The sequence below is a fragment of the Danio aesculapii genome, chromosome 15, assembly GCF_903798145.1.
Source record: "Danio aesculapii chromosome 15, fDanAes4.1, whole genome shotgun sequence".
Taxonomy (NCBI): domain Eukaryota; kingdom Metazoa; phylum Chordata; class Actinopteri; order Cypriniformes; family Danionidae; genus Danio; species Danio aesculapii.
The window spans coordinates 26,705,917-26,723,225 of record NC_079449.1 but is presented as its reverse complement, the minus strand read 5'-3'; the positions used below and the strand labels follow the sequence as shown (position 1 = coordinate 26,723,225).

Sequence of the window (17,309 nt, the reverse complement as noted above, 5' to 3'; positions counted from 1 at the left end):
ATAACTCCGTCTGAAGTGATCCTTTAGCCTTTAGCAGGGGTGTTTGAGTTTGCTGTTGCTGTTACACAATGGCTGTTGCTCGCATGCAAGACAAACCAACAAAAGTATATGTTGGCATCCCGTGTTTCACACCTTGTGGCAACTGATCACATTTCTCGTATTCATAATGCTTCTATTCCCAGGAGATGATGCAACATTTTATGTTTCAAATGATTTATAAAAAGAAACTTAATTCACTTTCTAAGGCTTTGACATTGAATACTGTTACAATTAAATATCACGAGATGGACAAAATGGTTATACTTTACGAAAGGTTACATTTAATAATGTTCTTAGTTACTAAAATAACAACAGTACGTAATACATTTCTTACAGTATTTATTCATCTTTATGTTAGTTTATATAATAAAAAGATAATTGATTATTGTTAGCACAGCTTAAATCATTAACAATGAATTATTTTATGCTGCACTGTAAATAAATAATAATAATAATATTTTTTTTTTTTTGCCATGGAGTTTTTATTCTTGCAAATAGCATTTTACATTTTATTACAACCCACAAAACAATCCCCAAATAAAACAATCAACATTTTCAAATAAATAAGTAAATAAATAAAAAGATTAAAAAAAAAAAAAATAATAAAATAAAATACAGAGGAAAAAAAAGTATAATATCAAACCATATACATACATACATACATACACACACATATACCTTCACTCAATCCACATCTAAGGTTTTTAAGTGATTAAAAAATGCAATAAATTTTTGCCATTTTTCAAAAAACTGTTCTCCCCTGCCTCTGATATTGTACTTAATTTTCTCAAGTTTTAAAAGAAGACCAAATCTTTGAGCCACAATGAAATAGAGAGGGGGTTGTGGGGAGGTCCAAGACAACAGTATTCTGCGTCTAGCGAGAAGAGATGCGAAAGCCACAATGTCAGCGTGACTCTGGTTTAAAGGTTGACACTGAGAGGGAACACCATAATAATAATAATAATAAGTAAATATTCCAAATATAATGTTTATGTTACACTCAAAATTATTTTTGCCACTTGTTTAAACTACTTTGAACTACTAAACTACGACCGCTAAACTACAAAAATGAGCTAAATCAACAGACTTCTTGAGTTTTATTTATTTATTTATTTATTTTTTTGGGGGGGGGGGGGGTTGTTCAACTTAATTGTTTTATCTTCAGTCCACTTTGTAAAATTAGTTAACTTAATATGATCATAAACTTATTTGGTTTGTGTTGGAAGAACATGAAGCCATTTCGTTACTGCTTATTATTAATGAGAGTTTCTTTTGTAATCTGTACTTTTAGTTTTTCATGGTTTATTGTGTTCTGATGCTCTTGTTAGCACTTAATAACAATTATTATTATTAATGTTATTGTTGTAGTTGAACCTAGATTTTTTTTATTAAGATTGATTATGAATCAATATTAAATATTCATATTGAAATAAATTTGATCATACCAATGCAAACCTCAAAACACCTATATTTCTTTATGGTCATTTATACTAATGTATCTGAAAAAATTAACAAATGTCCACTGTATATGCATCAAATTCCACTGTCAGTCATTGTGAATCAAAACCTGAGGGGATACGTGGTTTAATCTGGGAAGGAACAGGACAGATGAGACACTCCCTGCACCTATTAAATTCTGCTCAGGGTCCAACACTATATATAACAACTCTGTCTCATCACCTTCCTCAAATACTGTCCATTCACCTGCAGGTGACTTACACAGGTATGAGGCACTTTACATTCATATCTATTGCTTTTTACTCTTTAAGACGAGACACTGCAAGGGAGTAAGTGTAATAAATATGCAAATATGCTCTAATCTGCATATCTTTTTGCACAAATATCTGAATATTGAATGAAGTCAGGTTAAATATTCTTGTTTTATTGTTTTTTATTCACAGCTGGTTACTGAGGGGATATTGGAAATCTTTTTTTTATCACTCCATAGTTCAGAAAGTAGTGCAAACAGTCAGAATTTTATTTTTTAATGCTTTGTAGAATAAAATGTACATACTTAGGCAAATTATTTATGCATTTATCCGGCTTTAAAAAAACTTTAGAATACAGATAAAACTGAAGTTTTAATGCATTATTGCTTCTGAAGTGGAGATTTATGGCTACATGTGGAAGAAAAACCTCTTTTTGAGAAAAAGGCTTTACAAATATGCAATGTTCATTAATTAATTTTCCTTCAGCTTAGTCTCTTATTTATCAGGGGTCGCCACCGAGGAATGAACCGCCATATGTATTGTTTTTGAAGTGAAAAAAGTGTATTTTGCATATATTCTTTTCATTAGACCAGAGATGTCCAAACTAGGTCCCTCGGGCCAAAGTAATCCCATGGCAACCTTTGATTTGTCCCGCCATCCCATCTGAGAATGGCATTGTCATTTCAAATTTAATGTACCCCTTTATTTGTTTGTTTTATTGTTAAGCTACAAAAGCTATCTGAAATTAAATGTTTCAGTTTAAATGGTGTAAATGAATCAGATTTAGTTTAAAATGTACACACGACGGATAGAGGAGAATGCAGAGACTTTAGTGAGTCAATCACAGCTAAGGCAGATTCTGCTTGACCAGTGTATTTTGCACTGAACTCCACTGTGCTATAAATGGGTTTGTTTTTATTGGAGTAAGTTAGAATTTAAAAAGTTAATGCCTTACTTAATACAATTCAAAGTAAGGTTTTCTATTTATTTTTTAATATTATGAAAAAGTAATATGAATCAGGAAATGACCCATGGCAACTTTAATGTAAAATAGTTTGGTATATTTATCTTCGGCCCACGGCTATCAATGAGATTTGGTTTTTGACCCTACATACGAAAAAGTTTGGGCACCCCTGCATTAGACTGAAGTAACACCTTACGCAAAGCCAAACTTTTTAAATTTACAAGTGCATGAAAAATTGGTTTTGACTGCATTTTTTTGCCTAAAAATCAAGAAGAACTCTCAATAACATTTTTTAATTACAGGTGGATATTTAGTCATAGTGTTTGTTTGTCTCTACAGCAGGAAGATGCTGTTTTTATGCTTGTGCTTGCTGGCTGTGGTCATGCAGTCAGTTCATTCCTATAACTGCACCTCGGACTATAACAGGATTCCAGGTGAGTCTCTGTCAGATCAGACTGATGTTCTCTGCAGTTTGTTTTGGACACTAATATCTCCTTTCATTTTCTCAGATAACAGTGATCTGGTGGTTCACTGTGGCACCAATATGATCTCTCTGGAGGTGAACCTGTGCACTGCGGCTTGGGCAGGCTTTGACGCCAGTGGTCTGGCACTGAACGCGCAACGCAATAACAGCCTGTGCTTGGGCACCGTTGACTACACCGTAAACCCTCCTGTCATCCGCTACCAGCTGCCCGTCAATGACAGCCTTCAGAACCCCTGCAGATACTCTCTGCAGGTTTGAAGAAATCAGCATTTTACAACATTTTTAATAGTTACATATTGAAATATATAGGTATAATAAATAATAAAATATATGTCACTTATATAATATATAACTTATATAAATTTTGCATTTTATTGTTTACCCTAAATAATTTGGTCTTCTTTTAAATTCATAAATATGTAAAATGTCAAAACAAGGAATTCATAAACTTGTAAAATAGCTTTAGATTCATAAACATCGTGTATAGAATTTTATTGAAAAACTAAATAAGATCATAAAAGTTACATCTTATTTCAAATGATAAAATTTAAATGTTTTAATTATTAAAATAATAAATAATAAATTATTGTCAAAATTTATTTGAAAAAATCGTCTTAGATGTGTAGCATTTTACATTACATTTGACTAAGACCCAATCCCAATTCTACCCCTTAGCCCTTCTCCTTACCCCTACCCCTCGTTTGCATGTTCACGTGAAGAGGTAGGGGTGTCCCAATTCTCTTTAGCTTGAAGGCGTAGGGCTATGGGAAAGGCCTAGATACCCCTTCGAACAGACATTTTTCAGGACCACACTCGAAACCAAGGGGTAAGCAAATATCCCAGAATACACCAGCTACAATGGCAGTATAGCTTCCACAAATTAGTATTTTTTGTCATTATTACAAATTTTTACAACAAACAAGCATGTTTTAATATATTCATAACTGCATTCATGTTTACCGTCATGCATTTAAAAAATTTCGCTATCTACAATCCATAATAATAACTCCTGTATAGCAGCCCCACAACATTCTGACACTCGATGACACTCCCTGTCAGAAAAGTCTAGTTGCTGGGAACAAGCTTTTTACAGTGTCTGCTATAATGTTAATGTTGTTTTTGGTGTGTTTACATAGATGAATATGGCCACAGTGTAAATGCACAGTACAGTTATGAGCTTATGGCTGCATTATATCATTATGATATCATAAAATATGCCTTCAGCGATTTCCTGAAGATAGATACCAAAAAATAACGTAACTGGAATGACTACAGCAGTCGCCATCTCTTCTGATCTCATATGAAGCAAGAGATCGCGATGACATATGATGGCATGTGCAGGTGCTGTAGTGGTGTCCTATTTCTTAGGGGTAAATTTTGAAGCCCTTCCTCTTCACACTCTGTTTCAAGGGCCAGGGGGAAGGGGAACAACAATTGGGCCTAAATGTCCCTGTGCTCCTTTTAGATTGTGGATGAGCTTCCCAACCAGTCTGGTCCGTTCAGCATGTTCTCCAGCATCCAGTCGGTCATTGTCACAGGATTCATTGATACACCCAACTCTGCAGTAGGAGTTGTCAGCTATGCCACAGACCTATACTACCACTTTTCCTGCCGTTACCCACTGGAATACCTCCTCAACAACACTGAGATCACAGCGTGAGTAGCTTTTCAGCTTCATACCTCACCTGCTGCAATTCATGACAACCGGAGGACTGACCCAATCCACACTTTTCATGCAGGTCATCAGTGTCTGTGGCTACTAGTGACAACAACGGCACATTCATTGACACACTCAGCATGAGAGTCTTCAATGTAAGAGTAAATATGTGTAAAAATCTGTACTATCAATGCAGAATATATTACACTGATTATTGTTCTCATGTCAGAGCTCAGATTATAACAGTTCTTTGGTGGTTCCGCCATCTGGATTACCTCTGCGCACTAAAGTCTACGTCGAAGTAAAGGCTGCCAATCTCACTGGGAAGTAAGTATGCTTATGTTTCTATTCTTGCATACTTAGTTAAAAGTTTAATTGTGGAATGGAACACTGTTTTTCTGCTTTTTCTATAGTTTTAATCTCTTGTTGGACTACTGTTTTGCCACCCCGTCACCTTATAATACCAGTAACAACGTGCAGTACAACTTTTTCACTGGGTGAGTTACCTGAAAGGGTTATTTTAGCCAAAAATGAAAATTCTGTCATCAATTACACACCTTCATGTCGTTAATCCTCTGAGGCCAAATTCAAAACATTAAATATGAGAGCTTAAAACAATCCATGTGACTTCAGTGGCTCAACTGCAATCATATAAAGCTCCAAGAACACTTTTGTGTGCCAAAGAAATCATCGTCTTCTGTATCAGAACAGGGGTATGTTCACTAGGGGCAATACGACACAACTTGCCTGTGCTGTGCTGCTGACTCTAATGGCAATATGTTGTACTGCCCATAGTAAATGTGCACCCTTATGACCTGAATCGGGAGAGACAATGTTTTTCTTTCCCTGTCTGGATTTTGAATGTCGTGGGACCTTTGCTGACAAAGGAGGATAAGGGAGCTCTCAGATTTCATCTAAAATGTATTAGTTTGTGTGTGAATGTGGACTGAAACAACATGAGAGTGAGTAATAAATAATTAAATTTCCATTTTTGGGTGAACTTATGCTTTAAGAATTTGTGGTAACACTTCACAATATAGTTCCGTTTCTTAAAATGAAATAAGTATGTTAGTTAACATTTAATTCAGAAAAATACACCCAAAGTGTATTACAATTCTTACTATTAAGTGATATATTATAAAGTACACATTCTGCATGATCTTATTGCACATCCTTAAACCTAACTACTACCTTAAAAACAATTAATAAGCAACAAATTATGAGATGTTGGGCACACTTTATTTCAGTTGAAACCAAGGTGCTTGTACTTTTCTGGAAAATTGCTATGAAGAGATCATATGTGAAAAGGCCTTAGCACATTCTTTTTATTTCCCCGGTAAAGTTGTTCCAGTAATTTTACAGCAATTTACCATATTACTGTGAAAAAGGGTCTTATGACTATATCAGCACAAAGTCAAAAAACATATACAGGCAAAACAAAATTAATACTTGTGGCTCCTGAAAATACAGATTTTATGAAGAAAAACGATTGGCCTGTGCAGACTGCATGTTGGTGACAGTCAGTGTCCTGTTACATTCATATTTGAAACTTTCAGGTGACAAGGAACTAAAATTTCATCAGGTGTCAGAAATGGATACAAAAAAACAGTGGTGGAAAGAGTACTTAAAAATTATACTTAAGTAATAGTACCATTACTTGCCCAAAAGTGTAGTTCAAGTAGTGTAGAAATATCTGTTGTAAATATCACTCAAAGTATGAGTAAAAAGTAGCCTTTAAAGTACTCAAGAGTAGTGAGTATTATGCTGTGAAAGGCTAATACTTTTACATATATGCAATTTGTGCTGGTGTGTGTAAACGCAACATTCTATAGTATGTTTAGTTATTGTTTAAGACTATTTGGCAATTTTCAGACTGTGTAAACAGTCTCTGGATCATTGCGTGTAAGATTTTGGCCATCTTCTTAGACACTTTCATTGCTTTCAAAAAGTTTGCTGCATTTTTAAAGTGCCCATGTCTTGAGGTTAAGTATGATGCCATTTTCTTTCTACGTGCGATTTGATTGGATTTGATGAGGACCAATTTTTCTACTCAGCCAATCACCATAGACAAGAAAAAATAAAGTAGTGATTGCAGTTTGAAGAAAAATAGTGGAGTAAAAGTACCGATACAGCACTAAAAATGTACTCGAGGGAAAGTAAAAGTACATATTTTTAAAACTACTTAGTAAATGACAATTTCTGAGAAAAACTACTCAATTGCAGTCAGTTGAGTATTTGTAATCTATTACTTTGCACCACAAAAAAAACCCAAGTTCAGTCAGAAAACCAGTTCTCAACAAAGTATTGGTGCTGCAGTAGATGACGGGATTTTAGTGGTCATGATATTTTAAAAATGTATGCTAATGTATGCTAATTTAACTGTTACCAAATTGCTCAGAATTGACGTTTACGTCTTGATTTGTGTTGATTTGTGTTCTGCTTTTTTAACGCTCCTCTGGTGTTCCCTCACAGATGTACAGTAGAGAACCGAACAACGGTGATTAAAAATGGACTTTCCAAGTGTTCCAGATTTTCATTTGAAGCCTTCCGCTTTGTGCAGCATCGTAGTCAGCAGCAGTCTACCATTTACCTGCACTGTATATTGCGTCTTTGCGAGCCAAAGAAATGCAATGAACTGATTAATGTAAGAGTCCTTTATTGCTAGAAATGGGTAGAATAGAATACTGCTAACCTCCATTAACTAACTTTTGTTTAAACAATGTTTTACTCATGCAGGCTTGCAACTCTACTGTAGCACGTAGAAAAAGGGCTGCAGAAACTTACGGATCACAAGCCACAGAATCTGCCATGGTGTCTGTGGGCCCTCTGTACACTGAAGCCCTGGGTGAGTCAGTTACATACAGTTCACACAACGAACCAGCACTCAGCTTTTCTTACTGTTCTTGACCCTGGGTTGTCTTCATTTTTTTAAACACTTTTAAACAGTTCATGATTGTAATTTTGAGAGAAGGTACTTGCTCTAGAAGTTGTTATCAAAATCTCCAAAAGTTACTTTGTTATGCACATTGCTACTGTTATGTGAGTTAAAGGGTTAGTTAATCATAAATTATTCTGTCATTACTCACAAAAACGGACTCTTCACATCAAAAATTCAAAATGGACTCAAAATCAAAATTGACTTATTCTTATATGCATATACTATAGTAGTTCTTGTTATAAATGAGAAAATGGCACAGGCCTGGTCCACTCCTCCTTTTATTCTTCCAGAGCTCCACACTGAGACTTGAGATTAGTGTGGCACATACTCTTAACCACTTGCACCCCGGTTCTCGCTCTCCACTCAACAAAAGAACATAAAAACTTCACCCAAGACTAGAAAATTGTGTATTGTGCATCTGTAGCAAAACATTTATCTTGCTGTTTATACAGATATAAATTGTGCTTTCATATTTAGGATTGCCCTAAACCAAAAACCAAACCAAAAACCAAGGCACTCACAGTAAATGAAGTAAAAGGCCTATATTTGAAGGCATATTAAAAAGACACCAATGCATATGAACCCAAACAGGCCTGATGCGCCCCTAGGCAAGAGATTTTTTTTTCTTCAATTTGCTGTGGTGGAGGTACTCACGTTACTGTAATCAAGTACCTTTTTTGGGTATTTGTACTTTCATGAGTATAACTTCAAGTCTGTAATTTTACTTCTACTTGAGTACAAATCAAGCTGAGTAATTTACTTTGTTATTTTTTTAATCACAATTTGTTACAAAGTACTATAATTTAATTAATATTTCAACCAAACTGTTCACCTACACAGGGAAGAAAGGGGACAGCTGTGCTGATGCAGTGTGAATAGCTATGTTATCATCTAAAAATACTAATTAAATTAATGCCTAAACTGGAATATTGCATCAAAGACGTGCGAATAAAGCAGTGTTTCCGTCCAACAAGTCAAAGAGAACAAAATCGCCACTTCCTGATTAACTGGCGCCAAATATCATAAGTAAAAACGGAATTTGCTGCGGTAAGAGAAGCTGCGTAAATAATTTCTTCTTTTAATAAATGACTTGCACCTCAGAAGGTAATCCTGACACTCAGTGAACGCGCGGTGGCGTTTGAAGGCGCGAGACGCGGAGCACATAAGCTTTTACAATAACTCTAATACTGAAATGGCTAAGGCGTTTTAGAATGACCAAAACAACACAGTAGATGTTTTACAATGTGTTCAGCCTGCTGGTTTGTCCATTCACACACATTTTCAAAACTTATGTGCATCATGGTGTTTCCATCAACCGTTTTTATGTGCATATTCAAAAAGCGCATACAAATAAGTGGAAACCTGCCCTCTGCTGTGCCATCCGGCTTACAAGACTTCAGTCTCTAATCTAAAAAAAACACATTATGGTAAGGAGACATATGACTTCATTTGTGTGATATTTAATAAATTTATTAATATGTTTAAGCACTTTGCAGTGATGCTCTGTGGTTTCTGACGGTTCGGTTCGCGTGATTAGGTAGTTTCTCCATAATTTGCTAGTGTTTTTTCTAATTAAATCACCTATTGATCGTACAGATAAGAGAGGCATCATTTGAAATTAAATAAATAAATAGTCTATTTTAATTGTGTATATTTCTGTTGCCTTTATACTCACAATAGCAAAACATTGTTTTTGTAAAATAATTGCAGCGCGCTATTGATTAGATAATCATCACAAGAACATGTAAATCCATCATCATTGTAATACAGACTGTAATAATTCATTAATTCCTAATTTGTTTATTTGTTCTTATTGCATAATTACTGGTGTACTTGTTTTAATATCTTAAATGTATATTAATAAGACATAATGTTTTTTCACTTTTATCTTATCACATGGCACTGGGAAATGTTTAACTCAGTTTATAAAGTTCCAAAAGTGTTCTTATAAAACACATATTGGTAAGAAGAATTGCAACTTAATTTTTGTGGTATTTTATTTATTTTATTATTTTATTTGTGTATATATATGTATGTATATGTATGTGTATTATATATATATATATATATATATATATAATTATATATTATATATATATATCTATATGTATATATATATATATATATATATATATGTATATATATATATATATATATATTATATATATATATATGTATATATGTGTGTGTGCTGTGTGTGTGTGTGTGTGTGTGTGATATATATATATATAATATATATATATATATATATATATATATATATATATATATATATTATATATATATATATATATATATGTGTGTGTGTGTGTGTGTGTGTGTGTGTGTGTGTGTGTGTGTGTGTGTGTGTGTGTGTATATATATATATGTATATGTGTATATATATGTATTACATTTGTGGCAATAAACGCTTATCAGGATCAACTACATAATTTTATTATTATAGGGCAAAGCTCAATGCTTTTTTCTACTGATCCAGGCAGGCCAGAGGTTCTCATTTGACTTGCCTTGCCAACAGCTTTCACTAATCCTGGCACAAATAAATAAATCTTATGTTTTTTCCCACGTTATTCTATATTATATACCACATTCAATTCATATATGGGGGGAAGGAAAAGAAGGAAATACAGAAGAAGAGAAAAAATTTAGAAAAAAAAAAAAAAAAAAAGGGGTGGGGGATTGGAATGTTTCTGTTAGGGTTCTTGTTAAGGTACTTAATAAAAGGGTTCCATGTTACATAATAATCCTTTGTTTTTTAAGAGAAAATCTGATCTTTTCAAGCTGCAGGCTGGACATATTTTTTTAATCAATGTTGACATCAACATTACATTTTCAGAACCTTAACGCTATAATGAAGAAAACAAAATGTGATGGGTTTGGCTTATACAGTATGTTGACCTCTCATCACTTCAATCAGTCCAGACTGCCATTATTCTGAAGTATGCGAGACTAAGCCAGGGTTAAGCACTTCAAGCAGGAAAATTCCTAATGAGACCAATCTGAGACCAATCAGTTTACTTAACTTTAAGTAATTCCAAATAAAAGTGGTTTTATGATGCCACCATGACTAACTTCTGTACCTTTTGATTCTATAGTGAAAGATCTTCCCACTGCATCGCCCTATGGTAAGAGATTCTTTTTGAAACATTAATCCAAATATTACACTTGACACTATACGTCTAGAATATTATGTCTAGACACTAACAGCACACTTGGTTTTCTCTTGTGAAGCAGGAGGCAATGAGCCGCAGAACCGGGAAAATATGAATGTGGCTGGAGTGATGGCAGGGGTCATTTTCGCCACTGCCGGTACTGTTGGCATGATTATGGCTGGATGGTTTGTACTGAAGAAGTTTGTCTGGGCTGGTGGCCTGCCTCGAGCTTTCCACTAAGACTTCCATCAACTAGCCATCTGTTTAGCGTTGAACGAAGCTTAATTTGATATCCCCGATAAGATGTCTGATCACATCACGGAGTCTGCACAAACCATAGAAGAAGCGTTTTGCATAATGCTTAATTAGCATATTTTAATCTATTTAGACAGCAGTTTGTAGTATAGTCACTTGGAAACTGTCTTTTTTTAAGTGACTGCAAATATTACTATTTGCATTGTTTAATGAGTTTTAGATGTGCTCTACTATAAGATGCACATAGGCACAGCTGCATTATTGAATGGAGCAAACTGTGGATGTAATCTTTTTGTAATTTTTATGATCATACATTGTTTCTTTTACACATTGCTTTTATATTAGCCCAGGGGTTTTCAAGTATTTTGGTTTCCAAATTGATCAAAGGTCACTCTTCTAGAAATGAGAAGGCAACTACTGTTAGGTTCATAAATATTTGGACATTGACAGAATTCTAATATTTTTTCGGCTGTGTACACCAACACAATGGATTTGAAATTAAACGAACAAGCGTTAACTGCAGAGTGGCAGCTTTAATTTGAGGGTAATTGCATCCAATTTGGGGTGAACGGTGAACGGTGTAGGAATTACAACAGTTTGCATATGTGCCTCCCACTTGTTAAGGCTCCAAAAGTAATTGGACAATTGACTTCTCAGCTGTTTCATGGACAGGTGTGTTAATCCCTTATTATGCCAATTACAATGAGGTCCAGAGTTCATTTCAAGTGTGCTATTTGCATTTGGAAACTGTTACCGTCAACTCTCAAGATGAGACCCAAAGAGCTGTCACTATCAATCAAGCAAGCCATCATTAGGCTGGAAAAACAGAACAAACCCATCAGCGAGATAGCAAAAACATTAGATGTAGATGTGGCTAAAACAACTGTTTGGAACAAAAAACAAAGAAAAACGCACTAGTGAGCTTAGCAACTCCAAAAGACATGGAAGAACCCGGAATCAACATCCTATGGACAGATGAGATCAAGATCAACCAGAGTGTACCAAGATCAACCAGAGTGATGGGAAGAAAGAAGAGCATGGAGAAGGAAAGGAACTGCTCATCATCTTAAGCAGTGAAGCATGATGGTAGTAGTGACATGGTGTGTGTATGTATGGCTGTAGATGGAACTAGTTCTCTTGTATTAATTGATGATTTGACTGCTGACAAAGACAGCAAGATGAATTCTTAAGTGTTTGAGGCAATATTCTCTGCTAATATTAAGCAAACTACTTTAGAACTCCTTGGACGGTGCTTCACAGTGCAGATAGAGAATGACCCAAAGCATACTCCAAAGGAACAAGGAGTTTTTGAAGGGAAAGAAGTGGAATGTTATGCAATGGCTTGCGTTTCACTTGCTGAAGACAAAACAGCAGGGAAATGCCCCAAGATCAAGCAAGAACCGAAGACAGTTGCTGTAGAGGCCTGGCAGAGCATCACCTGGAATGAAACCCAGCGTCTGGTGATGTCTATGCGTTTCAGACTTCAGGCTGTAATTGACTACAAAGGACTTACAACCAAGTATTAAAAAGTGAAAGTTTCATTCATAATAATTATTCTGTCCAATTTTTTTGGACCCTTAACAAGTGGAAGGCACACTGTTGTTGACCTGATTTGTGTGTAAATACCCTAAATTTAAAGCTGATAGTCTCCACTTAAAGCACACATTGCTTGTTTCATTTCAAATCCATTGTGTTGATGTATAGAGCCAAAAATGTTAGAATTGTGTCGAAGTCCAGATATTTATAGACCTAACTGTATATTTTATGTATAAAGACCCTTTTATATTGTGTGTGCAATTCTATTATAAAGATAAGGGTGTGTTCTAAATTAAACTAAATAAGTGGATTTTATTTTGGAGATACTAAATCCAAAGTCCATTATTAAAAGGACAGTTCAGCCAAAAATTCAAGATCTTTTATCATTTACTCTTCCTGAAGAAGTTCCAAATCTGTAAGAGTTTAGTTCTTCCTTTGAACACAAAACAAGATATCACAACATTTTGGTGACAACTGCTCGTCCCCGCTGACTTCCATAGTTTAGAAAAACTACCATAGAAGTGAATGGGATTAACTACTGTTTGGATATTTGTATTGCTTAAATGTCTTTATTTTTATTTAGGAAAAGAATGAAGATCATACAGGATTGGAACAAAGTTTGAGGATAAATATATGATGATAGAAGTGTCATGTTTCCATAAACTATTACTTTTAGTTTTCTACTTTTGATAAATATTCTAAAAATGGATTTAACCTCTGTTTGAAAACCCCTGTATTACAGCCAATGACTTGCTGCTTTCTTGTATTTTAAAGACATAATAACTATTTAGATGCGATGTATTTAGAAAGAAACACTTTTATTAATACACAGAAGTTGATGCAATAATCATCAGACGACATATATGTTCATTTCAAATACGTACAAACTGATCCTTTTTATTTACACCCTATTGCCTATTTACGAAACAGCATATCAACACACATTACACACACAAAAATTCAGATTTCTCTTTGAAAACTGTACAAACCACAATATATTTACACAAAACAGTTGTTATTTACAATACAATACAGTTGTATTTCTCACAGGAATGGAGGCGTGTTGTTTAATTTAGAGTGTGTACGATGTCTTGTAACAGTGCTGTGAGTCTTGTGGAGAAATCCTCCTGTATGGACTCAATGTTTGTCTGATGGAACCCAGTCGACTCACCGTGGCTCTGGCTTTCTTGAAGCGCTGTCATCTGCTGGTCCAAGTTAGAAATAAACTGTTGATTCCTAGTGGCAGAGTTCTGGCAGAACTGATCCACCTTTGAAGCCATCACTTCCATTGGAGGCTGTGCTGATGCGAGATGGCCTGCCAAAGCGATCTTGAGCGCTGCAACTTTTCCTTGTACCTCTAAACTGAAGGTACAAACTTCTTGCCCAAGCCTGGCGGTGACTTCCTCCCATAGTTCCTTTCCGCTGCTGTCTCTTTCCTCTTCAACAGCCTCGAATGCCTTCGTTTAAAGTCCTCAAAATGCTGCTGTCCTTTTCTGGTGGCTTTCATCCAAAGCAGTTGTGATCTTCTGCACAGCCTCCTTGTAAATAGTGGCATCCTCTGGGTTCAGCTCCCGGAGGTTCAGGTTGAGTTTCTCACAGAGGTCTTGAGTGTTGGATTGGAGAACCGTCTGGAGCTGTTTGGTGAAGGGGGCGAGGAACTCTTTCACATTGGCCAGGGTGTGTTTGGGATGGCTGGGGTAAGGAGAGAGTCTTTCTCTCAGCTCGGCGAGCTCCTGCTTCAGACGGGCCCTCAGCCGCTCGGACTCCATGCTTAGTTTGCGCCTCAGTTCTGCTGCCATTGGGTTGTAAGAGTCTTCGGAGTAAAGGTCACTGCTCACTACATGGTTCTTCCACATAGAGCTGCAAAAATAAGGTTGAGGGGTCAATGACTGAGAGCGTATGTGATAAAGCAAAGGAGAAATCAAAGCAATCCTTTATACAGCTCAGATGTCATTCTGTTTTATTGTAATCAAAGAAGTTTGGTTTGAATTATTTTGGTTTATTGCATCTTCTACTGATTTAGGATGAGGAGATTTGCGTGCTACATATTTTAAAGTCTTTTAATAATAACTTTTTGCAAGGCATTTAAATATGCTCTTTGTGTTATTGTTGAGACAGTTGGTGTAACCATCTAGTTAAAAGAAACCGTACACTATTGATATATTTCAGAGTCAACTTTGTTTCATTATTTTCAACATTCCTTTTTATAGTTTAATTAATTTAATTAATCTATTTAAGTAAAGGAAAATTTTATTTCTGTGGATACTTGCATATTTAGTGACATGTTGGCCTATTCAAATAACTGAAACAATAAGATAATATAATGCCAAACTACTTTAGGTTTTTATGTCATTATTATGTTATAACAGTTGAATCAACATCGCATTTTAAATTTGTTGTTAAAAAATATATTCGTATTTCACAGGATATGAAAAAACGAACAAAACCTAATATTTAAATGACTATTATACTGTAATTAAACTGCAATTATTTATTTTATTTGTTAAATTATATTATAAATAACAAATTATAACCTGTATATTTTATAAAAATGTTCTAAATTAGTTCCATATTACTTTATATTTACATATTTTATATTTATATATTTCTTTCACCTCATGGTTTAGTTTACATGAGCTAGTATACCCCTTCATTATGAAGTGAATTCAAGACGAGATTTAACAAACGAAAATAAACAAAATAAGACAATCACATGATTACGCTATTGGTTAATCAAGAGTAAACTTACTTTGAGTCTTTGTCAAAATTCTTCTTGTCAGTGGCCTGATTGTCTCTGTGTAAACTCCATGCTTCTCGACTGATCTCATCATTGAGTGGAAATGCTGAAAAGAAATACAGTTTCATTAGTCATTGAAAAATTCTATCAAAACTAATAAATAACTTATGAAATACTACAAACCTGCTGTGGTAGCAAAGGCCAAAGCCAATGTAATAAACTGCAGATTCATGTTTGTTTGCTGATGAAGTTAATTCTAAAAACAAAACAGATGATTTACATTTAGTTCGATTTATCAGTTAAAAATATTTTTGGCTGTCTATGACTCAAACGTCACCAAGTAATTGTTCAGAAATCTGACATCTAGCTCTTACCTGTTGATGAGAAAATGAGAGTTTCTTTCTCAGGGTCCACATTTAAAGCAGTCCCTTATCAGAGGTTGTCCTGCTTCTCATCTGTGTCAACACAGACCACGTGGAGGGTCACTTTGATAACGACGGGCGTTAGGAACTTAAAGCTATTTTGCAGATTGGCCTCTTCAAACTACTCGTTTCCAACAACACAGATTCACAGTAGCCACTGTGATGTCATATCAAGGCCAATACTGACGTAATTCAAAGTCAGGCAAGGTCAATGCTATTGGAATATGTTTACTACAAACCTGAGGTGTTTGGACAGATTTAATTTTATGGTTGAGAAATTTTATATAAGACTTTTGCAGTATTTTAATCACAGAAGTACAACCTATGATACAGACTTCATACAGGATGCTCTGTCCTGGCTATAAAGTTCATTCAGTGAACTGAATGGCGTGAAATTTGGCTTAGTTCTACTTGGCTTTCCCACAGCAATGGCACAGTCACAGAGAATGAACTCTCAGGCCTGTGGTCACTGCAGTATCTCTGGCTTTGCGAACAAAGGTGCTGTTTGTTTGTACTTTACTGAATGGGTCCACTTGGGTTTGCCTTGAGTGTACTGGGCCATTGCTGGTGATAAACAAAAAGCTAACAGTGGCTATCTTTGAACATTTTATTAGTTCATTTTAGACCCACTTTCTGGCAGCTGTATAACTGAGTTTGTCAAAAACAAACACTGCACAGGGAATTTTGCCATTAAATGGCATCATTGTAGTGTCCAAACATGCTGTTTTGCTCAGGGTAATCAATGTTTTGTTGTGTAAATCTAAAGAACCACGTCATATGGTTTGTTCATTTTGGACTCTTAACTCGTATGATAATTATTCAGGGTTTGACTACAAAACAAGTTTTTTTTAACAGAAATTACAATGTCTTAAATCCACTAAATATGCTATAGTTCTCTAAATAGTGAAACTTTGATACAAATTTAATCAAAACTTTAACAAAAGTACATGGTTATATTACACGCCTATAAAAAACATGGTTAATTTTTGAAAGGTACATCAGTGAAATCTTGGCAATAACATTGCTAAATCATGTTGTCATACAATCGTGTTGACTTTGGAGCAACATTTTTACATTACTGGCATATCACTAAATCTTTCTTATCTACAAAACGTTATATCAGTGACCCAAAAACTGAACAAACTTCCTACACATTAGCAGAACTGGATCTATCCGACTGCGTTCATTCAGAAACTTATTGAACTCTGAATGACTAATTCACGTGACAGACACCCACTTGATGACCCCCAAAGCTGGCACTACAGGATGCGCTTACATGGTTTATGTAAACAGATTATAGGTAAATATTCCACCTTTCCTGATCAGTTTTCCAAAGATTTGAAATCGCTCTAAACTAATTTAATGAACCGATTTGAAAAGAGCTGACTCTAAAGAGTGATTCGTTGCTGCTTCAGA

General features: G+C 35.1%; 2 protein-coding genes across 4 annotated transcripts; one reads left to right on the top strand and one right to left on the bottom strand.

Moving 5' to 3' along the window:
- The first annotated feature begins 1,719 nt into the window (after positions 1–1,719).
- On the top strand, positions 1,720–12,211 carry LOC130241550 (zona pellucida-like domain-containing protein 1). Of its 3 annotated transcripts, none has more exons than XM_056473401.1 (11): positions 1,720–1,762; positions 3,015–3,146; positions 3,222–3,448; positions 4,662–4,852; positions 4,936–5,008; positions 5,083–5,180; positions 5,267–5,350; positions 7,326–7,497; positions 7,590–7,698; positions 10,887–10,916; positions 11,026–12,211. In XM_056473401.1, exons 2-11 carry the CDS (start codon positions 3,059–3,061, stop codon positions 11,181–11,183), a joined length of 1,230 nt encoding a protein of 409 aa, XP_056329376.1. In that variant the 5' UTR covers positions 1,720–1,762; positions 3,015–3,058; the 3' UTR covers positions 11,184–12,211. The 3 variants fall into 3 exon arrangements, with proteins under 3 accessions (XP_056329376.1, XP_056329374.1, XP_056329375.1); XM_056473399.1 differs by having other exon boundaries at positions 11,023–12,211; XM_056473400.1 differs by having other exon boundaries at positions 1,725–1,762; positions 3,052–3,146; positions 11,023–12,211.
- Positions 12,212–13,742: 1,531 nt separating this feature from the next.
- Positions 13,743–15,833, bottom strand: zgc:162608 (uncharacterized protein LOC100037332 homolog). Its single transcript, XM_056473402.1, is given in 3 exon segments — positions 13,743–14,594; positions 15,484–15,577; positions 15,655–15,833. Coding segments are annotated over 3 exon segments (936 nt in total). The 5' UTR covers positions 15,704–15,833; the 3' UTR covers positions 13,743–13,801.
- Positions 15,834–17,309: the final 1,476 nt, after the last annotated feature.

Bases quoted from the DNA above. Each gene is read 5' to 3' on its own strand.
- LOC130241550 (XM_056473399.1), top strand. From the start codon at position 3,059: ATGCTGTTTTTATGCTTGTGCTTGCTGGCTGTGGTCATGCAGTCAGTT. The intron at 5,009-5,082 runs GTAAGAGTAAAT...TTCTCATGTCAG, and splicing joins TCAGCATGAGAGTCTTCAAT to AGCTCAGATTATAACAGTTC. The intron at 10,917-11,022 runs GTAAGAGATTCT...TCTCTTGTGAAG, and splicing joins TCCCACTGCATCGCCCTATG to CAGGAGGCAATGAGCCGCAG.